The 27,847-nt window shown below is 45.5% G+C and overlaps 1 protein-coding gene and 18 non-coding genes across 20 annotated transcripts; 1 reads left to right on the forward strand and 18 right to left on the reverse strand.

Moving 5' to 3' along the window:
- Positions 1–344: 344 nt before the first annotated feature.
- Positions 345–451, reverse strand: LOC142925327 (U6 spliceosomal RNA). The gene has a single exon (XR_012942297.1). It is a non-coding gene; the product is annotated as a U6 spliceosomal RNA (small nuclear RNA).
- A 708-nt stretch (positions 452–1,159) lies between these two features.
- On the reverse strand, positions 1,160–1,266 carry LOC142925328 (U6 spliceosomal RNA). Its single transcript, XR_012942298.1, has one exon. It is a non-coding gene; the product is annotated as a U6 spliceosomal RNA (small nuclear RNA).
- A 707-nt stretch (positions 1,267–1,973) lies between these two features.
- Positions 1,974–2,080, reverse strand: LOC142925329 (U6 spliceosomal RNA). The gene has a single exon (XR_012942299.1). It is a non-coding gene; the product is annotated as a U6 spliceosomal RNA (small nuclear RNA).
- A 707-nt stretch (positions 2,081–2,787) lies between these two features.
- On the reverse strand, positions 2,788–2,894 carry LOC142925330 (U6 spliceosomal RNA). The gene has a single exon (XR_012942300.1). It is a non-coding gene; the product is annotated as a U6 spliceosomal RNA (small nuclear RNA).
- A 708-nt stretch (positions 2,895–3,602) lies between these two features.
- Positions 3,603–3,709, reverse strand: LOC142925331 (U6 spliceosomal RNA). The gene has a single exon (XR_012942301.1). It is a non-coding gene; the product is annotated as a U6 spliceosomal RNA (small nuclear RNA).
- A 707-nt stretch (positions 3,710–4,416) lies between these two features.
- LOC142925332 (U6 spliceosomal RNA) lies at positions 4,417–4,523 on the reverse strand. The gene has a single exon (XR_012942302.1). It is a non-coding gene; the product is annotated as a U6 spliceosomal RNA (small nuclear RNA).
- A 708-nt stretch (positions 4,524–5,231) lies between these two features.
- Positions 5,232–5,338, reverse strand: LOC142925333 (U6 spliceosomal RNA). Its single transcript, XR_012942304.1, has one exon. It is a non-coding gene; the product is annotated as a U6 spliceosomal RNA (small nuclear RNA).
- Positions 5,339–6,043: 705 nt separating this feature from the next.
- On the reverse strand, positions 6,044–6,150 carry LOC142925334 (U6 spliceosomal RNA). The gene has a single exon (XR_012942307.1). It is a non-coding gene; the product is annotated as a U6 spliceosomal RNA (small nuclear RNA).
- Positions 6,151–6,858: 708 nt separating this feature from the next.
- On the reverse strand, positions 6,859–6,965 carry LOC142925337 (U6 spliceosomal RNA). Its single transcript, XR_012942312.1, has one exon. It is a non-coding gene; the product is annotated as a U6 spliceosomal RNA (small nuclear RNA).
- A 706-nt stretch (positions 6,966–7,671) lies between these two features.
- On the reverse strand, positions 7,672–7,778 carry LOC142925340 (U6 spliceosomal RNA). The gene has a single exon (XR_012942313.1). It is a non-coding gene; the product is annotated as a U6 spliceosomal RNA (small nuclear RNA).
- A 708-nt stretch (positions 7,779–8,486) lies between these two features.
- LOC142925341 (U6 spliceosomal RNA) lies at positions 8,487–8,593 on the reverse strand. The gene has a single exon (XR_012942314.1). It is a non-coding gene; the product is annotated as a U6 spliceosomal RNA (small nuclear RNA).
- Positions 8,594–9,298: 705 nt separating this feature from the next.
- LOC142925342 (U6 spliceosomal RNA) lies at positions 9,299–9,405 on the reverse strand. The gene has a single exon (XR_012942316.1). It is a non-coding gene; the product is annotated as a U6 spliceosomal RNA (small nuclear RNA).
- Positions 9,406–10,113: 708 nt separating this feature from the next.
- LOC142925344 (U6 spliceosomal RNA) lies at positions 10,114–10,220 on the reverse strand. Its single transcript, XR_012942323.1, has one exon. It is a non-coding gene; the product is annotated as a U6 spliceosomal RNA (small nuclear RNA).
- A 706-nt stretch (positions 10,221–10,926) lies between these two features.
- On the reverse strand, positions 10,927–11,033 carry LOC142925346 (U6 spliceosomal RNA). The gene has a single exon (XR_012942325.1). It is a non-coding gene; the product is annotated as a U6 spliceosomal RNA (small nuclear RNA).
- Positions 11,034–11,738: 705 nt separating this feature from the next.
- Positions 11,739–11,845, reverse strand: LOC142925347 (U6 spliceosomal RNA). Its single transcript, XR_012942326.1, has one exon. It is a non-coding gene; the product is annotated as a U6 spliceosomal RNA (small nuclear RNA).
- Positions 11,846–12,553: 708 nt separating this feature from the next.
- On the reverse strand, positions 12,554–12,660 carry LOC142925348 (U6 spliceosomal RNA). Its single transcript, XR_012942327.1, has one exon. It is a non-coding gene; the product is annotated as a U6 spliceosomal RNA (small nuclear RNA).
- A 708-nt stretch (positions 12,661–13,368) lies between these two features.
- LOC142925349 (U6 spliceosomal RNA) lies at positions 13,369–13,475 on the reverse strand. The gene has a single exon (XR_012942329.1). It is a non-coding gene; the product is annotated as a U6 spliceosomal RNA (small nuclear RNA).
- Positions 13,476–14,181: 706 nt separating this feature from the next.
- Positions 14,182–14,288, reverse strand: LOC142925351 (U6 spliceosomal RNA). The gene has a single exon (XR_012942331.1). It is a non-coding gene; the product is annotated as a U6 spliceosomal RNA (small nuclear RNA).
- A 1,203-nt stretch (positions 14,289–15,491) lies between these two features.
- CDC20 (cell division cycle 20) lies at positions 15,492–25,816 on the forward strand. Of its 2 annotated transcripts, none has more exons than XM_076066130.1 (12): positions 15,492–15,840; positions 18,615–18,913; positions 19,138–19,280; positions 19,770–19,866; positions 20,260–20,391; positions 21,492–21,601; positions 22,148–22,237; positions 22,604–22,698; positions 22,909–23,131; positions 23,834–23,959; positions 24,103–24,220; positions 24,891–25,816. In XM_076066130.1, exons 2-12 carry the CDS (start codon positions 18,616–18,618, stop codon positions 25,073–25,075), a joined length of 1,617 nt encoding a protein of 538 aa, XP_075922245.1. In that variant the 5' UTR covers positions 15,492–15,840; position 18,615; the 3' UTR covers positions 25,076–25,816. The 2 variants fall into 2 exon arrangements, with proteins under 2 accessions (XP_075922245.1, XP_075922249.1); XM_076066134.1 differs by having other exon boundaries at positions 15,493–15,840; positions 19,159–19,280.
- Positions 25,817–27,847: the final 2,031 nt, after the last annotated feature.

The raw sequence follows: 27,847 nt of genomic DNA on the forward strand, positions 1-27,847 counted from the left end.
ATGTACATGCAGCACTTAGGAAAAGTAATACATAGGCGACGTTTCGAGCAAGGGCCAACGCAGTATCACCAAATAATGTATATATTTGGGGGAGCACCACAGTGCAGTTTTTAATTCAAGAAGAAACCAACGTGGCCAGGAAAACTCCATACATGAGTCTAACGCTCAAATATCTGCACAGACGGGTACGCGAACATACTTGCTGTACTTCCTAGCCAGCCCCCAGATCTGTGTCATGCCAACCAGCTGAAATCCTGAAGACACGTAGTGTATCATTTGTGTAAGCCAATAAATTCAGCAACGCTTGTTTGCCATTAGGTACAGGAATGTGAATTAAAATGTGATAAAATATGGAACGCTTCACGAATTTGCGTGTCATCCTTGCGCAGGGGCCATGCTAATCTTCTCTGTATCGTTCCAATTTTAGTATATGTACTGCCGGAGCAAGTACAGAACACACGAGTGTCACGACAGGTATTTGTACCACCACACTACCACTACCCTTTTCAAAATGGGGCCTGTAAAATCGGTTTTATTGTTTAAAAAGAGCAACGTGTTCGCAGTGATACTCACAAAACATTATATTTTTTTATATTATAGATATGTCATTGCCACTTTAATTGTACTTTACGTTCAAGAAGTGTGTATATTGAGCACATATTTGTTGGGATTCAAATGCATGCCTTATGCCGAAGTGCATTGTGGGATAGAACACGTGGGTTCACTGGAGGTGCCTTCATGGATGTCACAAAGATGTCCTGGGTCAGAGACAGTTTGAATTTACTGACGGGTCAAAGCCGTGCTTATTTGCACATATGTACATGCAGCACTTAGGAAAAGTAATACATAGGCGACGTTTCGAGCAAGGGCCAACGCAGTATCACCAAATAATGTATATATTTGGGGGAGCACCACAGTGCAGTTTTTAATTCAAGAAGAAACCAACGTGGCCAGGAAAACTCCATACATGAGTCTAACGCTCAAATATCTGCACAGACGGGTACGCGAACATACTTGCTGTACTTCCTAGCCAGCCCCCAGATCTGTGTCATGCCAACCAGCTGAAATCCTGAAGACACGTAGTGTATCATTCGTGTAAGCCAATAAATTCAGCAACGCTTGTTTGCCATTAGGTACAGGAATGTGAATTAAAATGTGATAAAATATGGAACGCTTCACGAATTTGCGTGTCATCCTTGCGCAGGGGCCATGCTAATCTTCTCTGTATCGTTCCAATTTTAGTATATGTACTGCCGGAGCAAGTACAGAACACACAAGTGTCACGACAGGTATATGTACCACCACACTACCAAGATCCTTTTCAATATGGGGCCTGTAAAATCGGTTTTTTAGTTTAAAAAGAGCAACGTGTTAGCATTGATACTCACAAAACATTATATTTTTAAGATTATATATATGTCATTGCCACTTTAATTGTACTTTACGTTCAAGAAGTGTGTATATTGAGCACATATTTGTTGGGATTCAAATGCATGCCTTATGCCGAAGTGCATTGTGGGGTAGAACACGTGGGTTCACTGGAGGTGCCTTCATGGATGTCACAAAGATGTCCTGGGTCAGAGGCAGTTTGAATTTACTGACGGGTCAAAGCCGTGCTTATTTGCACATATGTACATGCAGCACTTAGGAAAAGTAATACATAGGCGACGTTTCGAGCAAGGGCCAACGCAGTATCACCAAATAATGTATATATTTGGGGGAGCACCACAGTGCAGTTTTTAATTCAAGAAGAAACCAACGTGGCCAGGAAAACTCCATACATGAGTCTAACGCTCAAATATCTGCACAGACGGGTACGCGAACATACTTGCTGTACTTCCTAGCCAGCCCCCAGATCTGTGTCATGCCAACCAGCTGAAATCCTGAAGACACGTAGTGTATCATTTGTGTAAGCCAATAAATTCAGCAACGCTTGTTTGCCATTAGGTACAGGAATGTGAATTAAAATGTGATAAAATATGGAACGCTTCACGAATTTGCGTGTCATCCTTGCGCAGGGGCCATGCTAATCTTCTCTGTATCGTTCCAATTTTAGTATATGTACTGCCGGAGCAAGTACAGAACACACGAGTGTCACGACAGGTATTTGTACCACCACACTACCACTACCCTTTTCAAAATGGGGCCTGTAAAATCGGTTTTATTGTTTAAAAAGAGCAACGTGTTCGCAGTGATACTCACAAAACATTATATTTTTTATATTATATATATGTCATTGCCACTTTAATTGTACTTTACGTTCAAGAAGTGTGTATATTGAGCACATATTTGTTGGGATTCAAATGCATGCCTTATGCCGAAGTGCATTGTGGGATAGAACACGTGGGTTCACTGGAGGTGCCTTCATGGATGTCACAAAGATGTCCTGGGTCAGAGGCAGTTTGAATTTACTGACGGGTCAAAGCCGTGCTTATTTGCACATATGTACATGCAGCACTTAGGAAAAGTAATACATAGGCGACGTTTCGAGCAAGGGCCAACGCAGTATCACCAAATAATGTATATATTTGGGGGAGCACCACAGTGCAGTTTTTAATTCAAGAAGAAACCAACGTGGCCAGGAAAACTCCATACATGAGTCTAACGCTCAAATATCTGCACAGACGGGTACGCGAACATACTTGCTGTACTTCCTAGCCAGCCCCCAGATCTGTGTCATGCCAACCAGCTGAAATCCTGAAGACACGTAGTGTATCATTTGTGTAAGCCAATAAATTCAGCAACGCTTGTTTGCCATTAGGTACAGGAATGTGAATTAAAATGTGATAAAATATGGAACGCTTCACGAATTTGCGTGTCATCCTTGCGCAGGGGCCATGCTAATCTTCTCTGTATCGTTCCAATTTTAGTATATGTACTGCCGGAGCAAGTACAGAACACACGAGTGTCACGACAGGTATTTGTACCACCACACTACCACTACCCTTTTCAAAATGGGGCCTGTAAAATCGGTTTTATTGTTTAAAAAGAGCAACGTGTTCGCAGTGATACTCACAAAACATTATATTTTTTTATATTATAGATATGTCATTGCCACTTTAATTGTACTTTACGTTCAGGAAGTGTGTATATTGAGCACATATTTGTTGGGATTCAATTGCATGTCTTATGCCGAAGTGCATTGTGGGATAGAACACGTGGGCACACTTGAGGTGCCTTTATGGATGTCACAAAGATGTCCTGGGTCAGAGGCAGTTTGAATTTACTGACGGGTCAAAGCCGTGCTTATTTGCACATTTTTACATGCAGCACGTAGGAAAAGTAATACATAGGCGGCGTTTCGAGCAAGGGCCAACGCAGTATCACCAAATAATTTATATATTTGAGGGAGCACCACAGTGCAGTTTTTTATTCAAGAAGATACCAACGTGGCCAGGAAAACTCCAAACATGAGTCTAACGCTCTAATATCTGCACAGACGGGTACGCGAACATACTTGCTGTACTTCCTAGCCAGCCCCCAGATCTGTGTCATGCCAACCAGCTGAAATCCTGATGACACGTAGTGTATCATTCGTGTAAGCCAATAAATTCAGCAACGCTTGTTTGCCATTAGGTACAGGAATGTGAATTAAAATGTGATAAAATATGGAACGCTTCACGAATTTGCGTGTCATCCTTGCGCAGGGGCCATGCTAATCTTCTCTGTATCGTTCCAATTTTAGTATATGTACTGCCGGAGCAAGTACAGAACACACTAGTGTCACGACAGGTATTTGTACCACCACACTACCAAGATCCTTTTCAATATGGGGCCTGTAAAATCGGTTTTTTTGTTTAAAAAGAGCAACGTGTTAGCATTGATACTCACAAAACATTATATTTTTTATATTATATATATGTCATTGCCACTTTAATTGTACTTTACGTTCAAGAAGTGTGTATATTGAGCACATATTTGTTGGGATTCAATTGCATGTCTTATGCCGAAGTGCATTGTGGGATAGAACACGTGGGCACACTGGAGGTGCCTTCATGGATGTCACAAAGATGTCCTGGGTCAGAGGCAGTTTGAATTTACTGACGGGTCAAAGCCGTGCTTATTTGCACATTTGTGCATTCAGCACGTAGGAAAAGTAATACATAGGCGACGTTTCGAGCAAGGGCCAACGCAGTATCACCAAATAATTTATATATTTGAGGGAGCACCGCAGTGCAGTTTTTAATTCAAGAAGAAACCAACGTGGCCAGGAAAACTCAAAAGATGAGTCTAACGCTCTAATATCTGCACAGACGGGTACGCGAACATACTTGCTGTACTTCCTAGCCAGTCCCCAGATCTGTGTCATGCCAAGCAGCTGAAATCCTGAAGACGCGTAGTGTATCATTCGTGTAAGCCAATAAATTCAGCAACGCTTGTTTGCCATTAGGTACAGGAATGTGAATTAAAATGTGATAAAATATGGAACGCTTCACGAATTTGCGTGTCATCCTTGCGCAGGGGCCATGCTAATCTTCTCTGTATCGTTCCAATTTTAGTATATGTACTGCCGGAGCAAGTACAGAACACACGAGTGTCACGACAGGTATTTGTAACACCAAAGTACCAACATCCTTTTCAATATGGGGGCTGTAAAATAGGTTTTATTGTTTAAAAAAAGCAACGTGTTAGCAGTGATACTCACAAAACATTATAATTTTTTATATTATAGATATGTCATTGCAACTTTAATTGTACTTTACGTTCAAGAAGTGTGTATATTGAGCACATATTTGTTGGGAATCAATTGCATGTCTTATGCCGAAGTGCATTGTGGGATAGAACACGTGGGCACACTGGAGGTGCCTTCATGGATGTCACAAAGATGTCCTGGGTCAGAGGCAGTTTGAATTTACTGACGGGTCAAAGCCGTGCTTATTTGCACATTTGTACATGCAGCACGTAGGAAAAGTAATACATAGGCGACGTTTCGAGCAAGGGCCAACGCAGTATCACCAAATAATTTATATATTTGAGGGAGCACCGCAGTGCAGTTTTTAATTCAAGAAGAAACCAACGTGGCCAGGAAAACTCCAAAGATGAGTCTAACGCTCTAATATCTGCACAGACGGGTACGCGAACATACTTGGTGTACTTCCTAGCCAGCCCCCAGATCTGTGTCATGCCAAGCAGCTGAAATCCTGAAGAGGCGTAGTGTATCATTCGTGTAAGCCAATAAATTCAGCAACGCTTGTTTGCCATTAGGTACAGGAATGTGAATTAAAATGTGATAAAATATGGAACGCTTCACGAATTTGCGTGTCATCCTTGCGCAGGGGCCATGCTAATCTTCTCTGTATCGTTCCAATTTTAGTATATGTACTGCCGGAGCAAGTACAGAACACACTAGTGTCACGACAGGTATTTGTACCACCACACTACCAATACCTTTTTCAATATGGGGTCTGTAAAATAGGTTTCATTTTTTAAAAAGAGCAACGTGTTAGCAGTGATACAAAACATTATAAAAAAATTATATTATAGATATGTCATTGCAACTTTAATTGTATTTTACGTTCAAGAAGTGTGTATATTGAGCACATATTTGTTGGGATTCAATTACATGTCTTATGCCGAAGTGCATTGTGGGATAGAACACGTGGGCACACTGGAGGTGCCTTCATGGATGTCACAAAGATGTCCTGGGTCAGAGGCAGTTTGAATTTACTGACGGGTCAAAGCCGTGCTTATTTGCACATTTGTACATGCAGCACGTAGAAAAAGTAATACATAGGCGACGTTTCGAGCAAGGGCCAACGCAGTATCACCAAATAATTTATATATTTGAGGGAGCACCGCAGTGCAGTTTTTAATTCAAGAAGAAACCAACGTGGCCAGGAAAACTCCAAAGATGAGTCTAACGCTCTAATATCTGCACAGACGGGTACGCGAACATACTTGCTGTACTTCCTAGCCAGCCCCCAGATCTGTGTCATGCCAAGCAGCTGAAATCCTGAAGACGCGTAGTGTATCATTCGTGTAAGCCAATAAATTCAGCAACGCTTGTTTGCCATTAGGTACAGGAATGTGAATTAAAATGTGATAAAATATGGAACGCTTCACGAATTTGCGTGTCATCCTTGCGCAGGGGCCATGCTAATCTTCTCTGTATCGTTCCAATTTTAGTATATGTACTGCCGGAGCAAGTACAGAACACACGAGTGTCACGACAGGTATTTGTAACACCAAAGTACCAACATCCTTTTCAATATGGGGGCTGTAAAATAGGTTTTATTGTTTAAAAAGAGCAACGTGTTAGCAGTGATACTCACAAAACATTATAATTTTTTATATTATAGATATGTCATTGCAACTTTAATTGTACTTTACGTTCAAGAAGTGTGTATATTGAGCACATATTTGTTGGGAATCAATTGCATGTCTTATGCCGAAGTGCATTGTGGGATAGAACACGTGGGCACACTGGAGGTGCCTTCATGGATGTCACAAAGATGTCCTGGGTCAGAGGCAGTTTGAATTTACTGACGGGTCAAAGCCGTGCTTATTTGCACATTTGTACATGCAGCACGTAGGAAAAGTAATACATAGGCGACGTTTCGAGCAAGGGCCAACGCAGTATCACCAAATAATTTATATATTTGAGGGAGCACCGCAGTGCAGTTTTTAATTCAAGAAGAAACCAACGTGGCCAGGAAAACTCCAAACATGAGTCTAACGCTCTAATATCTGCACAGAGGGGTACGCGAACATACTTGCTGTACTTCCTATCCAGCCCCCACATCTGTGTCATGCCAACCAGCTGAAATCCTGAAGACATGTAGTGTATCATTCGTGTAAGCCAATAAATTCAGCAACGCTTGTTTGCCATTAGGTACAGGAAGGTGAATTAAAATGTAATAAAATATGGAACGCTTCACGAATTTGCGTGTCATCCTTGCGCAGGGGCCATGCTAATCTTCTCTGTATCGTTCCAATTTTAGTATATGTACTGCCGGAGCAAGTACAGAACACACTAGTGTCACGACAGGTATTTGTACCACCACACTACCAATACCATTTTCAATATGGGGCCTGTAAAATAGGTTTTATTGTTTATAAAGATCAACGTGTTAGCAGTGATACTCACAAAACATTATATTCTTATATTATAGATATGTCATTGCAACTTTAATTGTACTTTACGTTCAAGAAGTGTGTATATTGAGCACATATTTGTTGGGATTCAATTGCATGTCTTATGCCGAAGTGCATTGTGGGATAGAACACGTGGGCACACTGGAGGTGCCTTCATGGATGTCACAAAGATGTCCTGGGTCAGAGGCAGTTTGAATTTACTGACGGGTCAAAGCCGTGCTTATTTGCACATTTGTACATGCAGCACGTAGGAAAAGTAATACATAGGCGACGTTTCGAGCAAGGGCCAACGCAGTATCACCAAATAATTTATATATTTGAGGGAGCACCGCAGTGCAGTTTTTAATTCAAGAAGAAACCAACGTGGCCAGGAAAACTCCAAAGATGAGTCTAACGCTCTAATATCTGCACAGACGGGTACGCGAACATACTTGCTGTACTTCCTAGCCAGCCCCCAGATCTGTGTCATGCCAAGCAGCTGAAATCCTGAAGACGCGTAGTGTATCATTCGTGTAAGCCAATAAATTCAGCAACGCTTGTTTGCCATTAGGTACAGGAATGTGAATTAAAATGTGATAAAATATGGAACGCTTCACGAATTTGCGTGTCATCCTTGCGCAGGGGCCATGCTAATCTTCTCTGTATCGTTCCAATTTTAGTATATGTACTGCCGGAGCAAGTACAGAACACACGAGTGTCACGACAGGTATTTGTAACACCAAAGTACCAATATCCTTTTCAATATGGGGGCTGTAAAATAGGTTTTATTGTTTAAAAAAAGCAACGTGTTAGCAGTGATACTCACAAAACATTATAATTTTTTATATTATAGACATGTCATTGCAACTTTAATTGTACTTTACGTTCAAGAAGTGTGTATATTGAGCACATATTTGTTGGGAATCAATTGCATGTCTTATGCCGAAGTGCATTGTGGGATAGAACACGTGGGCACACTGGAGGTGCCTTCATGGATGTCACAAAGATGTCCTGGGTCAGAGGCAGTTTGAATTTACTGACGGGTCAAAGCCGTGCTTATTTGCACATTTGTACATGCAGCACGTAGGAAAAGTAATACATAGGCGACGTTTCGAGCAAGGGCCAACGCAGTATCACCAAATAATTTATATATTTGAGGGAGCACCGCAGTGCAGTTTTTAATTCAAGAAGAAACCAACGTGGCCAGGAAAACTCCAAACATGAGTCTAACGCTCTAATATCTGCACAGACGGGTACGCGAACATACTTGGTGTACTTCCTAGCCAGCCCCCAGATCTGTGTCATGCCAAGCAGCTGAAATCCTGAAGACGCGTAGTGTATCATTCGTGTAAGCCAATAAATTCAGCAACGCTTGTTTGCCATTAGGTACAGGAATGTGAATTAAAATGTGATAAAATATGGAACGCTTCACGAATTTGCGTGTCATCCTTGCGCAGGGGCCATGCTAATCTTCTCTGTATCGTTCCAATTTTAGTATATGTACTGCCGGAGCAAGTACAGAACACACTAGTGTCACGACAGGTATTTGTACCACCACACTACCAATACCTTTTTCAATATGGGGTCTGTAAAATAGGTTTTATTTTTTAAAAAGAGCAACGTGTTAGCAGTGATACAAAACATTATAAAAAAATTATATTATAGATATGTCATTGCAACTTTAATTGTATTTTACGTTCAAGAAGTGTGTATATTGAGCACATATTTGTTGGGATTCAATTACATGTCTTATGCCGAAGTGCATTGTGGGATAGAACACGTGGGCACACTGGAGGTGCCTTCATGGATGTCACAAAGATGTCCTGGGTCAGAGGCAGTTTGAATTTACTGACGGGTCAAAGCCGTGCTTATTTGCACATTTGTACATGCAGCACGTAGAAAAAGTAATACATAGGCGACGTTTCGAGCAAGGGCCAACGCAGTATCACCAAATAATTTATATATTTGAGGGAGCACCGCAGTGCAGTTTTTAATTCAAGAAGAAACCAACGTGGCCAGGAAAACTCCAAAGATGAGTCTAACGCTCTAATATCTGCACAGACGGGTACGCGAACATACTTGCTGTACTTCCTAGCCAGCCCCCAGATCTGTGTCATGCCAAGCAGCTGAAATCCTGAAGACGCGTAGTGTATCATTCGTGTAAGCCAATAAATTCAGCAACGCTTGTTTGCCATTAGGTACAGGAATGTGAATTAAAATGTGATAAAATATGGAACGCTTCACGAATTTGCGTGTCATCCTTGCGCAGGGGCCATGCTAATCTTCTCTGTATCGTTCCAATTTTAGTATATGTACTGCCGGAGCAAGTACAGAACACACGAGTGTCACGACAGGTATTTGTAACACCAAAGTACCAACATCCTTTTCAATATGGGGGCTGTAAAATAGGTTTTATTGTTTAAAAAGAGCAACGTGTTAGCAGTGATACTCACAAAACATTATAATTTTTTATATTATAGATATGTCATTGCAACTTTAATTGTACTTTACGTTCAAGAAGTGTGTATATTGAGCACATATTTGTTGGGAATCAATTGCATGTCTTATGCCGAAGTGCATTGTGGGATAGAACACGTGGGCACACTGGAGGTGCCTTCATGGATGTCACAAAGATGTCCTGGGTCAGAGGCAGTTTGAATTTACTGACGGGTCAAAGCCGTGCTTATTTGCACATTTGTACATGCAGCACGTAGGAAAAGTAATACATAGGCGACGTTTCGAGCAAGGGCCAACGCAGTATCACCAAATAATTTATATATTTGAGGGAGCACCGCAGTGCAGTTTTTAATTCAAGAAGAAACCAACGTGGCCAGGAAAACTCCAAACATGAGTCTAACGCTCTAATATCTGCACAGAGGGGTACGCGAACATACTTGCTGTACTTCCTATCCAGCCCCCAGATCTGTGTCATGCCAACCAGCTGAAATCCTGAAGACATGTAGTGTATCATTCGTGTAAGCCAATAAATTCAGCAACGCTTGTTTGCCATTAGGTACAGGAAGGTGAATTAAAATGTAATAAAATATGGAACGCTTCACGAATTTGCGTGTCATCCTTGCGCAGGGGCCATGCTAATCTTCTCTGTATCGTTCCAATTTTAGTATATGTACTGCCGGAGCAAGTACAGAACACACGAGTGTCACGACAGGTATTTGTACCACCACACTACCAATACCATTTTCAATATGGGGCCTGTAAAATAGGTTTTATTGTTTATAAAGATCAACGTGTTAGCAGTGATACTCACAAAACATTATATTCTTATATTATAGATATGTCATTGCAACTTTAATTGTACTTTACGTTCAAGAAGTGTGTATATTGAGCACATATTTGTTGGGATTCAATTGCATGTCTTATGCCGAAGTGCATTGTGGGATAGAACACGTGGGCACACTGGAGGTGCCTTCATGGATGTCACAAAGATGTCCTGGGTCAGAGGCAGTTTGAATTTACTGACGGGTCAAAGCCGTGCTTATTTGCACATTTGTACATGCAGCACGTAGGAAAAGTAATACATAGGCGACGTTTCGAGCAAGGGCCAACGCAGTATCACCAAATAATTTATATATTTGAGGGAGCACCGCAGTGCAGTTTTTAATTCAAGAAGAAACCAACGTGGCCAGGAAAACTCCAAAGATGAGTCTAACGCTCTAATATCTGCACAGACGGGTACGCGAACATACTTGCTGTACTTCCTAGCCAGCCCCCAGATCTGTGTCATGCCAAGCAGCTGAAATCCTGAAGACGCGTAGTGTATCATTCGTGTAAGCCAATAAATTCAGCAACGCTTGTTTGCCATTAGGTACAGGAATGTGAATTAAAATGTGATAAAATATGGAACGCTTCACGAATTTGCGTGTCATCCTTGCGCAGGGGCCATGCTAATCTTCTCTGTATCGTTCCAATTTTAGTATATGTACTGCCGGAGCAAGTACAGAACACACTAGTGTCACGACAGGTATTTGTACCACCACACTACCAATACCTTTTTCAATATGGGGTCTGTAAAATAGGTTTTATTTTTTAAAAAGAGCAACGTGTTAGCAGTGATACAAAACATTATAAAAAAATTATATTATAGATATGTCATTGCAACTTTAATTGTATTTTACGTTCAAGAAGTGTGTATATTGAGCACATATTTGTTGGGATTCAATTACATGTCTTATGCCGAAGTGCATTGTGGGATAGAACACGTGGGCACACTGGAGGTGCCTTCATGGATGTCACAAAGATGTCCTGGGTCAGAGGCAGTTTGAATTTACTGACGGGTCAAAGCCGTGCTTATTTGCACATTTGTACATGCAGCACGTAGAAAAAGTAATACATAGGCGACGTTTCGAGCAAGGGCCAACGCAGTATCACCAAATAATTTATATATTTGAGGGAGCACCGCAGTGCAGTTTTTAATTCAAGAAGAAACCAACGTGGCCAGGAAAACTCCAAAGATGAGTCTAACGCTCTAATATCTGCACAGACGGGTACGCGAACATACTTGCTGTACTTCCTAGCCAGCCCCCAGATCTGTGTCATGCCAAGCAGCTGAAATCCTGAAGACGCGTAGTGTATCATTCGTGTAAGCCAATAAATTCAGCAACGCTTGTTTGCCATTAGGTACAGGAATGTGAATTAAAATGTGATAAAATATGGAACGCTTCACGAATTTGCGTGTCATCCTTGCGCAGGGGCCATGCTAATCTTCTCTGTATCGTTCCAATTTTAGTATATGTACTGCCGGAGCAAGTACAGAACACACGAGTGTCACGACAGGTATTTGTAACACCAAAGTACCAACATCCTTTTCAATATGGGGGCTGTAAAATAGGTTTTATTGTTTAAAAAGAGCAACGTGTTAGCAGTGATACTCACAAAACATTATAATTTTTTATATTATAGATATGTCATTGCAACTTTAATTGTACTTTACGTTCAAGAAGTGTGTATATTGAGCACATATTTGTTGGGAATCAATTGCATGTCTTATGCCGAAGTGCATTGTGGGATAGAACACGTGGGCACACTGGAGGTGCCTTCATGGATGTCACAAAGATGTCCTGGGTCAGAGGCAGTTTGAATTTACTGACGGGTCAAAGCCGTGCTTATTTGCACATTTGTACATGCAGCACGTAGAAAAAGTAATACATAGGCGACGTTTCGAGCAAGGGCCAACGCAGTATCACCAAATAATTTATATATTTGAGGGAGCACCGCAGTGCAGTTTTTAATTCAAGAAGAAACCAACGTGGCCAGGAAAACTCCAAAGATGAGTCTAACGCTCTAATATCTGCACAGACGGGTACGCGAACATACTTGCTGTACTTCCTAGCCAGCCCCCAGATCTGTGTCATGCCAAGCAGCTGAAATCCTGAAGACGCGTAGTGTATCATTCGTGTAAGCCAATAAATTCAGCAACGCTTGTTTGCCATTAGGTACAGGAATGTGAATTAAAATGTGATAAAATATGGAACGCTTCACGAATTTGCGTGTCATCCTTGCGCAGGGGCCATGCTAATCTTCTCTGTATCGTTCCAATTTTAGTATATGTACTGCCGGAGCAAGTACAGAACACACGAGTGTCACGACAGGTATTTGTAACACCAAAGTACCAACATCCTTTTCAATATGGGGGCTGTAAAATAGGTTTTATTGTTTAAAAAGAGCAACGTGTTAGCAGTGATACTCACAAAACATTATAATTTTTTATATTATAGATATGTCATTGCAACTTTAATTGTACTTTACGTTCAAGAAGTGTGTATATTGAGCACATATTTGTTGGGAATCAATTGCATGTCTTATGCCGAAGTGCATTGTGGGATAGAACACGTGGGCACACTGGAGGTGCCTTCATGGATGTCACAAAGATGTCCTGGGTCAGAGGCAGTTTGAATTTACTGACGGGTCAAAGCCGTGCTTATTTGCACATTTGTACATGCAGCACGTAGGAAAAGTAATACATAGGCGACGTTTCGAGCAAGGGCCAACGCAGTATCACCAAATAATTTATATATTTGAGGGAGCACCGCAGTGCAGTTTTTAATTCAAGAAGAAACCAACGTGGCCAGGAAAACTCCAAACATGAGTCTAACGCTCTAATATCTGCACAGAGGGGTACGCGAACATACTTGCTGTACTTCCTATCCAGCCCCCAGATCTGTGTCATGCCAACCAGCTGAAATCCTGAAGACATGTAGTGTATCATTCGTGTAAGCCAATAAATTCAGCAACGCTTGTTTGCCATTAGGTACAGGAAGGTGAATTAAAATGTAATAAAATATGGAACGCTTCACGAATTTGCGTGTCATCCTTGCGCAGGGGCCATGCTAATCTTCTCTGTATCGTTCCAATTTTAGTATATGTACTGCCGGAGCAAGTACAGAACACACGAGTGTCACGACAGGTATTTGTACCACCACACTACCAATACCATTTTCAATATGGGGCCTGTAAAATAGGTTTTATTGTTTATAAAGATCAACGTGTTAGCAGTGATACTCACAAAACATTATATTCTTATATTATAGATATGTCATTGCAACTTTAATTGTACTTTACGTTCAAGAAGTGTGTATATTGAGCACATATTTGTTGGGATTCAATTGCATGTCTTATGCCGAAGTGCATTGTGGGATAGAACACGTGGGCACACTGGAGGTGCCTTCATGGATGTCACAAAGATGTCCTGGGTCAGAGGCAGTTTGAATTTACTGACGGGTCAAAGCCGTGCTTATTTGCACATTTGTACATGCAGCACGTAGGAAAAGTAATACATAGGCGACGTTTCGAGCAAGGGCCAACGCAGTATCACCAAATAATTTATATATTTGAGGGAGCACCGCAGTGCAGTTTTTAATTCAAGAAGAAACCAACGTGGCCAGGAAAACTCCAAAGATGAGTCTAACGCTCTAATATCTGCACAGACGGGTACGCGAACATACTTGCTGTACTTCCTAGCCAGCCCCCAGATCTGTGTCATGCCAAGCAGCTGAAATCCTGAAGACGCGTAGTGTATCATTCGTGTAAGCCAATAAATTCAGCAACGCTTGTTTGCCATTAGGTACAGGAATGTGAATTAAAATGTGATAAAATATGGAACGCTTCACGAATTTGCGTGTCATCCTTGCGCAGGGGCCATGCTAATCTTCTCTGTATCGTTCCAATTTTAGTATATGTACTGCCGGAGCAAGTACAGCACACACTAGTGTCACGACCGGCATTTATAGTACTGCACCAACGGTACTAATTTACCCTATGGGCACCACAAAATTGGTGTTATTTTATTTTAAATACTTTACTAACAATCGTGCTCACAAACATTTGAAACTAATATTACTATAATTATTTTAAGGATAATCACAGTTTTCGCGTCTAAAATGTGCTTATTGTGCAGATACTTGAATGGATTTTAAGTCTCGTTGTTCCAGCCCCAGTGCATTGTGGGATTGAAAAAAAGCGAGTCGGCCTCGCACTGCGCACCCCGTGGATGTGTGGAGGTTGATGGTGACGGTGGGGGGGGGTCACTTTAGTCTCTGCTGTTCATCCTTCACGTGCTCAAGGGTCACTTTAGTCTCTGCTGTTCATCCTTCACGTGCTCAAGGGTCACTTTAGTCTCTGCTGTTCATCCTTCACGTGCTCAAGGGTCACTTTAGTCTCTGCTGTTCATCCTTCACGTGCTCAAGGGTCACTTTAGTCTCTGCTGTTCATCCTTCACGTGCTCAAGGGTCACTTTAGTCTCTGCTGTTCATCCTTCACGTGCTCACGAGGGATGTCTGCGGCTGGGAGAGACAAAGACGGCCTTCTCGTTATTCTCAGGCGCGGTCGCGTGGGGCCCCTTCACAATAGATTTGCATTACGGTATATGAGCTAAACAGAACTATACATTAACACCAAACAACCCCGCGTATCGCCTTAACAGACTGTTTACGTGACAAACCTTACTAATTGCCTGTGTCGGGTGGTGGCGGGTTTAACGACACACTTTATACTTCGATTTAAAGCTTTCGTGACCGCAGGGATTCATCTTCTTGGTTCTTTCGGTAAAGTCACGTAGAAGGGAAACAATAAAATAATAAAAATAAAACATAATAAAATAAATAAAAATATATTTTATTTTACTTCCATTCTACGTGACTTTACCGAAAGAACCAAGAAGACACTTTATATATGTACGCGATCCAACCCCCCCAAAGAGAAAGCCTGTATTATGGATGATATTGGACGCGACAGCCCTCCCCCGTGTTAAACTGAACCCGAGAAAACCGCGACGCCGGCGGTTGCCGTGGCGACCGCTGCTCGCGTCAGGCGTTCTCCGTGGCCTCCTAAACCACGTGGGAGGGGGGGGCCGGGGTCCTTGGCGTCCTTGACCAATCGAGAGCCGCAGTTTTAAAAAATGCGCAGCCAATCAGCGCGAAGCGTCCGTTACGAGAGGGGCGTCTGCGCTTCCGTTGAACACGTGGGTTGGGCATCGTAGAGAGACAGAGACACAGTACAGAGAGAGAGAGACAGTACAAGAGGCACAAGACGGAGAGACAACAGAGATACCGAGCGGTCATTCTCCTGAGAGAGACACAGGCGAGAGAGGGCGGCGTGAGGCGCGCGCCACACGATCTGCTGTGACACGGAGACGGGACCCCGAGTGAGACAAGCCGCCGCCGCTCGAGAGACACGGACTCGAGAGGCTCTTGAGAGGCATACGCGCTCATACAAAGACACGGCGTGTCGGCAGCATCCGTCTCTTGAGAGGTGAGGAGGATGTCTGATGGTGGTTACAATGGTTGCCATCGTGGTGATTTTTTTTGCTGTGGTGTGTTGCGTGGTTGATCTCATTGTGCGGTGATGTTTTTTTTTATGCGCGCGTGCAGTTATTGCAGTGGTCGTGTGGTGGTTATTATCGTGGGTTCGCTTATAGTTTTATCGTGGGTGATGTCATAGTGTGGTGGGCTGTGATCGTAGGTTGGGATTTGTGATGGCTGCGGCCGCTGTATGGTTGTGTGAAAGTGCAGCGGCTCGCTTACAGAATGTGCTACGACGTCGACCCGGTTTAGAGTCGGAATATTTTATTTATACCGCAGGAGTCTGATTCACGGGCAACACCATTGGTGATCATTATCCGAACCGGTCCTGGGGAGCCCTCCCCTAGGTCGACTCGGCCTAATGAGTTACCCGGTAGGCAGTGTTGTAGAACACCGCCGCAACGAGGGTGACGGGCTGTATAAAGTCTGTTAAGGCTGTATAAAGTATATTAAGGCTGTATAAAGTATATTAAGGCTGTATAAAGTATATTAAGGCTGTATAAAGTATATTAAGGCTGTACGGGGTCTTTGTTTTCATGGTTGCGATGTGTGGATGGCTCTGTAGCGACGGACGAGTGTGTATTTGTTTTGGTTATGTTGGTTTTGTGAGGTGGATGCATTGTTGATTTGTTTTTTTCATATATACGAGCGTGGGTGAGTGGTTGGTGGAGCCCACCGTTTTATTATATATATGCATTTGATTTAAAGCTTTCGTGACTGCAGGGATTCATATTCTTGGTTCTTTCGGTAAAGCCGCATAGAAGGGGACACAATAAAATAATAAAAAAAATATAAAACAATAAATAAAATATAAAACAATAAATATAATTTTATTGTTTTATATTTTTATTATTTTATTGTTTCCCCTGCTACGTGACTTTACCGGAAGAACCAAGAATATAATATATGCTTACGTCGCTTGCCTTGTTAAAATTGTGACCCAAGTCCGGAATAAAAGCACACACGGTGGCCAGGTGGCGATGGCTCGGAACGAAGGCTTGTTATTAAAGCGCGTTACGGAGACTTGGGGTGGATCGGGCCACTTTAATCTACAATAAGATTTGTAACGCTTATCGACGTTTAAGAAGAAGTGTCCTGGGAAGAGCGTTGCCCCGAAGCGATTTGCGTCATTGCCCGGGTGCCTTTTTAAAGCGAGCCGCCGCCCCCACCTTACAGTGTACGTCGGTGTGTCTCTCTTTTTCGACTGGCACAACCGAGCCGTGCCGAGCCAGTGCGGCTCGCGGAAGGCGTCGGCTTGGCGCGCATCACCGGGATGCACCGATACACGCACACTTATTCAGTTCCACAAGTCTCCATCTCTTAAGTCCTTTGATTGATCGTATCTCTTAAATGTGACTGCATATGCAACGGATGCATCCCCAATTCCTTAATCCCGCACCTGGCCCCTTTTTGGTTCGGCTGTCTTATGAGTTCCGCCAAATCACCCATAACGTGCCCGATTTCACTTGATCTGAGACGCCAAACCTAAGCAGATTTTAGCCTGGAGGTCCATGAAATCGAGGGGCCTACAGCTCATTGGGTCCTGACTGCGGAAATAAACTCTAATGTTTCTCTGGATTCACGACCGTGCACAAAGTAGGTGTTACAGAAATGCATCATTGTGACATTGTAGACAGCGGAAGGCAGCGCAGCTAAATATTTGTTACTGCACGATGCTCAGCTCCTCACAAATCTGCACTGACCAGCGTGAAGTATGGCCAAATAACACCTATGATTCACGCGCCACCACGGAATCGCATTTTGCAGCGGATTGCCAAGATGGCTGTACAAGATTCGCCCAATTAGTCTAAATTTATTTAAACAGTTCATGCGTGTATAAGAATCAATATAATCAGTTCTGCTGGAGCCCGGTTATCCAATTAAACACATCTAACACTGGATGGGAGGTGATGGGCAGGGCTTGGTGACATTGTCATTAGCCACGTGACGCTGGGGTTGCCCTTGTATGGAGTTTCCCACCTTCAGCAATTATTAGAATGTATGAGCGGTTGGCATTTTTCAAGGGCCCTGAGGACAGTAATTCAAATTTTTTTGGTTGATTGGAAAATAATGCCAGCTTTAATCGAGCATTGTTACTACATGCCTGTTGCTGGCTCTAATATCGGCATGTAAATCCGGACCCGCTTGCCATTGGTTGTGGCGACACCGCACCCTTGTCTCAGGGTGCACCAGTGACAATTCGCATCTCCTTGCGTCTTTCTATCTGTATTTACATTCTCTCCAGCATCCAAGCTGACCAAACCAGGTGGGGTAACTACACTGACCTGGCCAGCACACCTCTCATTAATTGGTCCCACTCTGACCAACATGGTGAAGTATGGTTAACATAATAACACAATCAAAGACATAGTCTGAGAAGGCCTTATTCTGACAATGATTTCTCAATGTATTGTGTGTTGGATGACTTGCACACAACTGCTTCACTTGGGAGCTTGACATCGTTCGCCTCGCTAGTCTGGGGCTTTGTCCCCACGTATCTGAGGTCTTGTTTGAGATTTCTTATGTCTCCCCATGTCTGTGTGTCTGAAGATGTAAAACTTTTTATCTATGAGATAAGTCATGCCTGTTTCCTTGTGTCTCCATCTATCTGAGGATGTTCCAGGAGTGCCCTTTGAGAGAAAGATCATGTCCTGCTGAAATTTGAGAGCTGATGTACATCACCGCTTTTATTAATATCTCGCTGCATGACTACGCGTGTCTCAGGATGTCGCAGTTCTCGTTTGAGAGTGACGTGAGCCGCTTGCTGAAGCTGGATGCCCCGATTTCCTCGGGTCCCCAGCCGCGTTGGCAGCGCAAGGCGGCGTCCGCGAACACGAGCACGGTGGGAAGCTTGGGCATGCCAGCCCCTCCTGGCGCCCACAACAGCAGCAACAACAACAGCAGCATGTCAGTGTCACCAATGAAGGGGACTAGCCGCACCAATAGCACCAGCCGCACGCCAGGACGCACTCCCACGTCCAAGTGCCAGAACACGCCTGGGGCCAAGGGCAAGAGCTCACCTGGTGAGTGTGATGTGGCTATGTACGGTGCGAAAGAAGTTCAATATACATATATATAGTCTGTGGTTTTGTGCATATGGTGTCTGATTGTGGTGTTTGAATGTGTGAAATGTGCGGCGTGTGGTCTGTATGCACGCTTGTGTACGCATCGCCATATATATGTATTCTCTCTGTATTATCTTTGCTGTGTGTTTACTGTCTGTGTACACATTTGCCATGAATGCCAGCTGTGTGTGCCCAAACTCCAGGTCGTGCCCCCCGCACTCCGCATGGCAAGTTCTGTGACCGATTCATCCCCGTGCGCAACAGCAAAAATATGGAGGTGGCGAGCTACCTCGTATCTCGAGAAGAAACAGCATCTCCACTGAAGGCACGGTGACACACGGGGACACACGGGGACACACGGGGACACACGGGGACACAAGGGGACACACGTGGACACACGGGGACACATGGGGACACACTAAGACTCATTAGGTATACAGAACATAGACACATGGAGGTAACAAGCTACTTTGTGTCTCAAAGAGACGGACACGGGATCACACGCTGTAATGGAGGTGGCAGGCTACTTCCACGTGTCTCAAAGAGACACGTGGGAAGCACGGAGTCATGGTTCATATAAACACATGGATCTGGTCAAGCCACCTAGTCTCAAGATACGACGGTGTCTCCATCCCATTGACGGTCACGGGACACACGAAGATGCTCGGAGGTGGCAGGCAATCGGCCTCGTGTTTTGACGAGTCTGCTTCATTCCTCCACGCCCTGGGGACACATGGGAGAACACGAGACATCGTTACAGCAACGGAGGTGGGGACAAGGGAACACTGCTCCATGTTTATTTTTCCGTGTGTAGGAGAAGCAGGCGGCGATGATGCATCTGCTGAGCGGCGTGGATGTGGAGAAAGCACGAATCTTACGCTACCAGGGACCCGCGCCACCTGTACCCGAGGGTAAGACAGGCTACGTGGAGAGATAGTGGAAGACACGGGGATCTGCAGTTGAGTAGTGGATTTGATGTGTTGGTGGGGACACAGGGGCATAGTGGGAAAGATAACTTGTGGGATAGACAAGACATGGGGACGGTAAAGGTGTCGGGGCAAGGCAGAGACATGAAAATGGAGAGAAGGACATGGGGGGGAGACTGGGGTACAGGGGGATGTAGATCGACGACGGAGACACGTGGGGGGGGAGAAGGGAACTGTGTATGTGGCTGTGAGTGGTTCCCCCTGGTACATCGACGCCGGCAAGTTGCTGTACTCCCTCCAGGGCTGTGTTCGTAGCATTCGTGGTGAATGTGGTCACGGCATTTGCTGTGGTTAATATTGTTGTGGTTGTCCCCTAAGGCTACAGCAACACACAGAAGGTGCTGTACTCCCAGCAGGGCTACACACCCCTCTCCCTGCTCAAGAAGAAGCGACACATACCCACGCAGCCCGAGCGCGTGCTCGACGCGCCGGCCGTCCGCAATGACTTCTGTGAGATACGCGTGCACACGCATACACACACGTGCATACACACATACGCAGGCACATGTGAATAGCTCATCATCGTTACCATAGATCCATGGTTCCTTCCGGTCAGAATAAACCCCTTGGCCAGAGCTATGCTCAGCTCAGCCTTGGCTCAAGTGAGCGTGCTTAACTTTAGCCAGCTGTGAGCATGGTCCCAGCATGCTCAGGATTTCGATGAGATGAAGCTGAGCCGTTGATCCATGTTTGAAAGAAACATCAGCGCCTCAAGCCAGAGCTGATCCGTGACTAAGAATGTGGCCCATAATGTACGTCTCGCATCAGAATCTAAATATTTATTCATCCTGGAGGAATCCAATGAGCTATACAGCTGTATTTTTACAGATGTCCAGTAGGGACTGGTCAGAATGCTACAACAACAAACAATATAAAAACACGCAGGGAGTGCAATATATAGATAAGGTAAACAAATCAATTAGTATATACACAAGTTAAACTTACCAGGTAAAGCCCACTGAGCTATTAACTTATTTTTAAGCAGCACCCTGGCCACAAATCATAGCTCAACAAAGTGGCTTATCACGTGGAAATTTATAGCAGCAAATTAATATTTTTAGATTCGAGTGCCCCACAATCAAAACGGCTGGTCCCCCACGTGCCCACCCTGACCAATTACTAAGACCACAACACCGAGATTACGTCCACGCACCTAGTAAATGGGGTGTTAGTTTGGCATTTTGCCTCACATTGTGTATTAGTGTCGTCGCCACAATATGGCACTGACGTTCTCCTCATGCATTCTACAATTATCCTGCACAGTATCCACGCTGCAGCCTGCGACACCACCACCCTCCCCGCCACAACTATAGCCTTGTTCTCCCGTCGGGGGTATGACCCGTGGGTTGAGAACCGCTGGACTTGGGAGTAATTAACGAGTTATTAAATCTAGACCTGTCCTGAATCGCAAAACCGGCATCATTTAAAATCCATATTTACCCATGTTTATGTGTAATGTAGATGCATATATATACACAACACAATTTAGTCCTGAACTAAAAGTTTTAACCCTTATCCTGACCTGTGACCCTGTACCCCCGTGTGTGCAGACCTCAACCCGCTGGACTGGAGTGTGGACAACGTCGTGTGTGTGGCGCTGGGCCAGTTTGGGACGTATCTGTGGGACGCAGAAACGGGGAATGTGACCCAGCACATGAAGGCATGCGGAGAGATACTGGGTCAAAAATACAAAGATCCCCCCCATATAGCCTTAACATACTTTTGGGGCAAGTGCTATTAGAGAGCACTGGCAATGGCACACAAGGGGGTGGGTGACTAGCACCAGACTTGGCCGCCTTTGTCTCCCTATGGGTGATGAGCACCGGGTACTCATTTTATGTTGAGTCTGCTTAGGGGAGCCGCATGATTGGTTCAGAGAATTGTCATTTGTGTTAACGGTGAGCGGAAATCGGACTTGGGTCGCCGGGTTTATAACGCAGCCCGCTAATCACTACACGACCGCTCCTCGTACTGGAACACATGCATGGGTCGACACAGACATGCAGAGATGCTCAAATGCAGACACGCACAGACGAATGGAAAACAGGCTCATTCATGGATGCATGGGGATACGGGGGCAGTGTTGTGTTCTTGTGAAAAGCAGACAGGGTGCCGTGAGGCAGCACATGCACACCGGGAACTTGAGCGTGAGAAAGGTGTTAAGGCCGTGCCGTGTTTGTGCGCTGTGTCTCTGCCCGCGTATCAGATGGAGGGGCAGGATTACCCCTCGTCCGTCTCATGGGTACCAACTGGAGGCAACATCATCGCCATAGGAACAAGTTTCAAAACCGTGCAGGTAATGAGCACAACATTCTGGAAAGGGGCCGGGAGCAGAAGATTCTGGGATATTTCAAGGAGCAGGGCATTCTGGAAGGGGAGTGTGGAGCAAGTGACCGGTGGGGGAGAAGGGGTTAATGGGGAAAATGCCAAAAATGAGACTTCTGGGGTAAGGGGTGGAGAGCAGAGGATTATGGGAAGTGAGCAGGTGGGCTTTTTATTGGTGCTGTGACTTGTATGCGTCTATATCGATTTGCGTGTGTGCCTGTGTCTCCCCATTGTATATTTTTGCGTGTGCGTCTGTGTCCCCGTGTTTGTCCCCGTGCGTGTGTGCACACGCACCTATCGTGTGGGTGTCCGTGTGTGTGTGTGTTTGCACGTGTAGATCTGGGACGTGGAGCGCAACAAGTGTTTAAGGAATATGCAGGGCCACTCGGGGCGTGTGAGCTCCCTGTCCTGGAACGGACACCTCCTGTCAAGGCAAGTGCTTAAGCGCACACACACACGCACACTTGTTGTGGTTGTGGTGGTTGACACTGGTGTTGTAGTGACGGGTTGTGGCTCTCAACTTGGGTAAGATCCAGCACCTCGACATCCGGGTGGCGTCACACTACATTGCCGTTCCTTGTTGTGGCCGTGGCGGTTGTAGTTTTTTTGTAAACTTTGCGGTTATGGCTGCGGTTGTTGTAGTGGGTCCCGCTCGGGTCAGATCCACCACCATGACGTGCGGATGGTGCAGCATCACGTCGCCACACTGAGTGGCCACTCTCAGGAGGTGTGCGGCTTGGCGTGGTCCCCTGGCGGACGCCTGCTGGCCAGCGGAAGCAACGACAACAACCTCCTCGTGTGGGCCAACGGCACCACATCCTCGGCACCCCTCCACTCCCTCCAGCAGCACACGGCCGCCGTCAAGGCAGGGACACGCACGCAGTGACATGCTGGCACAACAGACACGTTGACACACACGCTCGCCGACGTGTGCCGAGCCAATTACTATAACGGCCGCTAAGTAGTGGAAACATCACCGCAGTGTTCGTCTGTAAAAAAACCCCATCAAAACAAAAAAAATAGTACAGAAACATATCAAAAGCACAGATGGCCTTTGTACATTTTGCAGGTCATGTGAAGTGTTGAAGGCTTGCTGGCAAGAGATCTTGGGACAGGTCCGAGGTGTTATGGGTTAACTTAGAACTGGAAGATGGATCACCTGCCCTCCCGACTCCACCCCATGAGCCACAGCGTGCAACGTGTGTACGCCGAGTGTGTGACGTACACTAACACACTATCTCTGTGCTTCTTTTGAGCAGTCGTGCATTGCAAAGCGCACTGCGCTCCAAACCCGGAATCCCGAGTTCGATTCCCGGCTACAGCTAACATCGGTTGCAAGCGATATCTGAATTGGTCCTGAGCTCCTCGAGGTCAACTCAAGCCTTCCATGCCTTCCTGGTGCGGTGTCTGAACATCAGCAATGGGGAGACAAAGGCTGCTGTCGTGATGTGCCGTGCTAGACCGAATAGGTGTGCGATGTTGGCACTGGCCTCAACAATCTGAGAGGCTAAATGAAGAATATTTTGTCTGTCTCTTCGTGTCTGAATGTGTGTCTTTTTGTCTACAGGCACTCGCGTGGTGTCCATGGCAAGCGAGTTTGCTGGCGAGTGGGGGTGGAACAAACGACCACCACATTCGCCTGTGGAATATCAACACGGGAATCTGCTTCAACGCAGTGGACGCTAAGTCTCAGGCATGGACACACAGACACGAGGGAGATGCTCTGCGAGAATGGGGGACACGAGACTCGGTAGCAATGTCTCAGTGCCGTGTACATTGTGTGTCTCAGGCACGAAGACACGCGGACGCGTGTTAACGACTCGTTCCCCCGCCCAGGTGTGCTCCGTCTTGTGGTCGAGCGAGCACAAAGAGCTGCTCTCCGCCCATGGCTACGCCAAGAACCAACTCACACTGTGGGCCTACCCAGCGATGGTGCCCATCGCCGAGCTCTTAGGTATGGGAGCACACGAGCACACAAGGACAAATGTGGAGATAGCAACATGAGGTGGGGGGGGGACAATATAAATGTGCCTGGTCATGATTTCTTTATAACTGCTTTTTTGTTTAGAACTGCTTTTTGTGTTTAGTTCGTCCTTCCCCGCACCTGATTAGCACGGTTGGCTACATATGGTATGAAAGAAGTCCATCATACATACATGCCCATTCCTGAGATAATGAGCATTGGAACAACCTAAGACAAATGGGGGTAAACGGTGCTTAAGAGTTTACCCGGCCATGATGTCCAGCACCGAGCTAAAGAGTAAGTGACACACGAGGCAAAATAGGGGCATACGAAGACGGGACGCACAGGACCATAGGGGGATACACACACTCGTGTCTATCCGGCCACTTGCATTTCCCGCAGGGACACTGGTCATGGGGGGAACACAAGTTCATATCCCAGGTCGTCCTTGAAAGAAAGCCAGTGATGTTTCACGTCACTCCGTGGGTTTATCTCATCTGGTTAATTAAAGGATACAAACAACCACACCGCCAAATTGTCTTTCTCCCCGCGCGTACGTCTCTGCCTCGTCCCCATCCCTTCCCCATGATCCACGTCTAACCCCCGTGTCCCTGTCTCCTCCACCTTGTGTGACTATCCCGTGTCTCTCCCTCCCCCGTAGGCCATACAGAGCGCGTGCTGCAGGTTGTAGCGAGCCCCGACGGATCCTCCGTGATGTCAGTTGGCGCCGATGAGAGCCTGCGCTTGTGGCGCTGCTTCCAGGGGGACGAGTCGCGGAAGAAGAAGAAGCAGCAGCAGCTGGGGGGCACCAATACGGGGAGGCTCTCGCAGAACTGCTTGCGCTAAGCCCCCCTTGCCAACATTCCCACCGGCCAACAACTCTTCTCAACGTTGACCCTCGCCTGATCGAACGTAGAGGGGACGCTAAAGTCATTGCGATAATTATCCCCGCTCCTAATCCCCCCCTGCTCACCGCAGTGCGTAGATCTGCAGTGATTACTATTCACCGTTCAGATACGCATCGTCCTTGCACACTAAACGTGCTTAATGATTTGAAAATGTCCATTGCAAATCCCCGCTGTGTAGCGTTTTTTTCAATCGGTGTGCTCCTTGTTCACGTCTAGTGTTCACCAATTATCAGGTATGTGCAGTGTTATTTGATTTGTTACGTCAACGAATAATAACGAAATGTTAAAGTGCTTTTGTGGCTGGCAAGTGGAATTTGCAAAACTGCCCTAAGCCTAACCACCGAGCCTAATCAGTCCTCCGGGCATCAGCACAGCCTTGCGTCTACCCCTGAACGTGAACTACAACAACCGCCTGACTCGAGCTGTGACGCCAACACGGGCAGGAAGAGTCTCCTCATTCAAGTGTTGTATATAATCGCCCCAAATCTTCCTTCCCCCAAGCATTCCCATGTCCCCCGTTTATGTGTGTACATGTGTTTTATGCCAATCTTAATAGGTGCTCGCTAACAACACTTGCTACAGCAGTCTGTTGAACGTTATATGGGGGGGGGGGGGAAATGTGTTCGCGTATTTGCATGTGGGGTTTTTATTTTAAATAATAAATGACATGTTGATCTGATGGATGGGCGAGTCAGTTATGGTAGTGGCATGGGGAGGTGGAGACTGGCAGGAGAAAGGAGCCTTGATAGAATCGTGGATATGAAGAGAAATGGAGAGGCGAATGAACATGCAGGGAAACCTGGCGACGTGAAGGGAGGCGCATGGAGGGGAAAGGAGACGTGAGGTGAAGGATCATTGAGAGATGCCTCTGGATGGGTGTTAGGTTTCATATCCCTGGTATGATGTCAAGAGTTCAACCATAAGGAGCCGCTGATGAGGGTCCCAGAAAATCCACTCGCACAGTGAAGTGTGCGTATGCTTGCGTGTAGTTTTACACGCCACTATTAATGTGATGTCATGAAATGTATGTCCAGCCAAGGATCTGCAGTAACTAGCAAGAGATGTTTTGAGAGAACAGATAAAGAGATCTTAGTCGTCTGAGAAGTGATACAGAAAATAGAAAAACGCAATGGAATAAATGCAAAGCTTTGTGGATGAGTGAATGAGATGAATAAAAAGCTACGTGAATGAGATGAATGAAAAACTACGTGGATGAGTGAAAGAGACGAGATGTACCACGGAGGCAGAGACGTCAAATGAGGCGGTGTAGATGAACAAAAGATGCACTGTGATCCACGTCAGCGTTCTGTGTCACGAATTCAAATCCTACGTCTCGCCGCTTTACCTGCGCACCAATTGTACAAACTGCGACCATAGCGACGTCTAACGATACAAAAAAACCTCGCATTAGTCAATAACACCACTTTCGACAAATGTACAATCGGCGATGTTTTTGGCAATGGGCCTTCATAGCACACCAAATGCCGTATTCGGCTAACGACAGACTGATCATCGTGCGCAGTGGGCCCATTGGTGGTGGTGGTGATGAGTGCTGCCGCTATTAACGATAATGGTTGTTTAACACAGGCCTTCGCGACCAATATCCATGAGAGGTTTCTTTTTGGGTTGGATCGCGTAAATATAGAAATGTCGTTAAAAGCCAACGAGTAACGAATTGGCATGTTCTGTTGACGTGACAACCCTGACTAGTTGGGTGGTAGTGGGTTTTAACGCGATCTCACCCCCCAAAAAACCTATGGATATAATGGTTCTGCTGTCGATGGTTCCGCTGTTACCGATGGTGCCGATGGCCGTTGCTGCTACAGACGATGACGATAACTCGAACGACATTGATATCGCTTAATTCGTACCGAGCCGCACGCGTCCGTTATCTTTATGCACGAATTTAGATTTCTTCGACGTTATTGAACTGCAGTTCACTCAACGTACGCTTGCCACGAGCCTTCCGAATCGTTACAACACTTTAAGTCTCTTGCTCATAACGCGCATGCCTTTAGAGTGTACGGCAAACGGGAAACAGCTATTTTGTCAAATGAGTGATGTGTGACGGCATATCTATTGCAAGAAGCAGAGAAATTGACAGAGAAAGGATGATGTAGGAGTGAGAGAGAAGGGCGAGACGAGAAATATGCGAGAAATGGAGATGGTTTTATGGACAAAGATGATGGGAGGGGGGGGGGGGGTGATACAGCATGTAACCAAGAAAGATGAAGGAAACAGAAAAGGAAGCAGCAGAGTGAAATATAAGTGAGGATGATGCAGGGAAGACGAAGAGGCATGTATCTACGTACGTTGAACTTCTTTCACACCGTACGGAGCCATCCGTGCTAATCGGAGGTGCGGAATATGCCGACGTGTCTTGAGAGAAGCACGGTGCGGGATCATCGACGAGCAAGAAGAGAGAGGCAAGCCGAGAGACGGGAGCCGGAGAGCAAACGATGATGCGTGCTGCACCTCTCCTGGTGGACTGGAATGCCTTAAGGACTGAAAGAATATGAAGTTGACAAACACGAGTATGCGTCCATAATCCGTTATCCCGGCAATGGCATTGTGGCTGCTGCGTGATTGTAACAACGTTGTCCACCGGAGGCTGCCCTCACACACCTCCGATCCCGCATGGTTGCCTAATGTACGGTGCCGAAATAAGTTCAACATTTCCGAATTTGGAAGTTGCAATTGTCATCCGGAG

The sequence above is a fragment of the Petromyzon marinus genome, chromosome 1 (genome assembly GCF_048934315.1).
Source record: "Petromyzon marinus isolate PM22_M1 ecotype Great Lakes invasive population chromosome 1, UKy_Petmar_22M1.pri1.0, whole genome shotgun sequence".
NCBI lineage: Eukaryota > Metazoa > Chordata > Hyperoartia > Petromyzontiformes > Petromyzontidae > Petromyzon > Petromyzon marinus.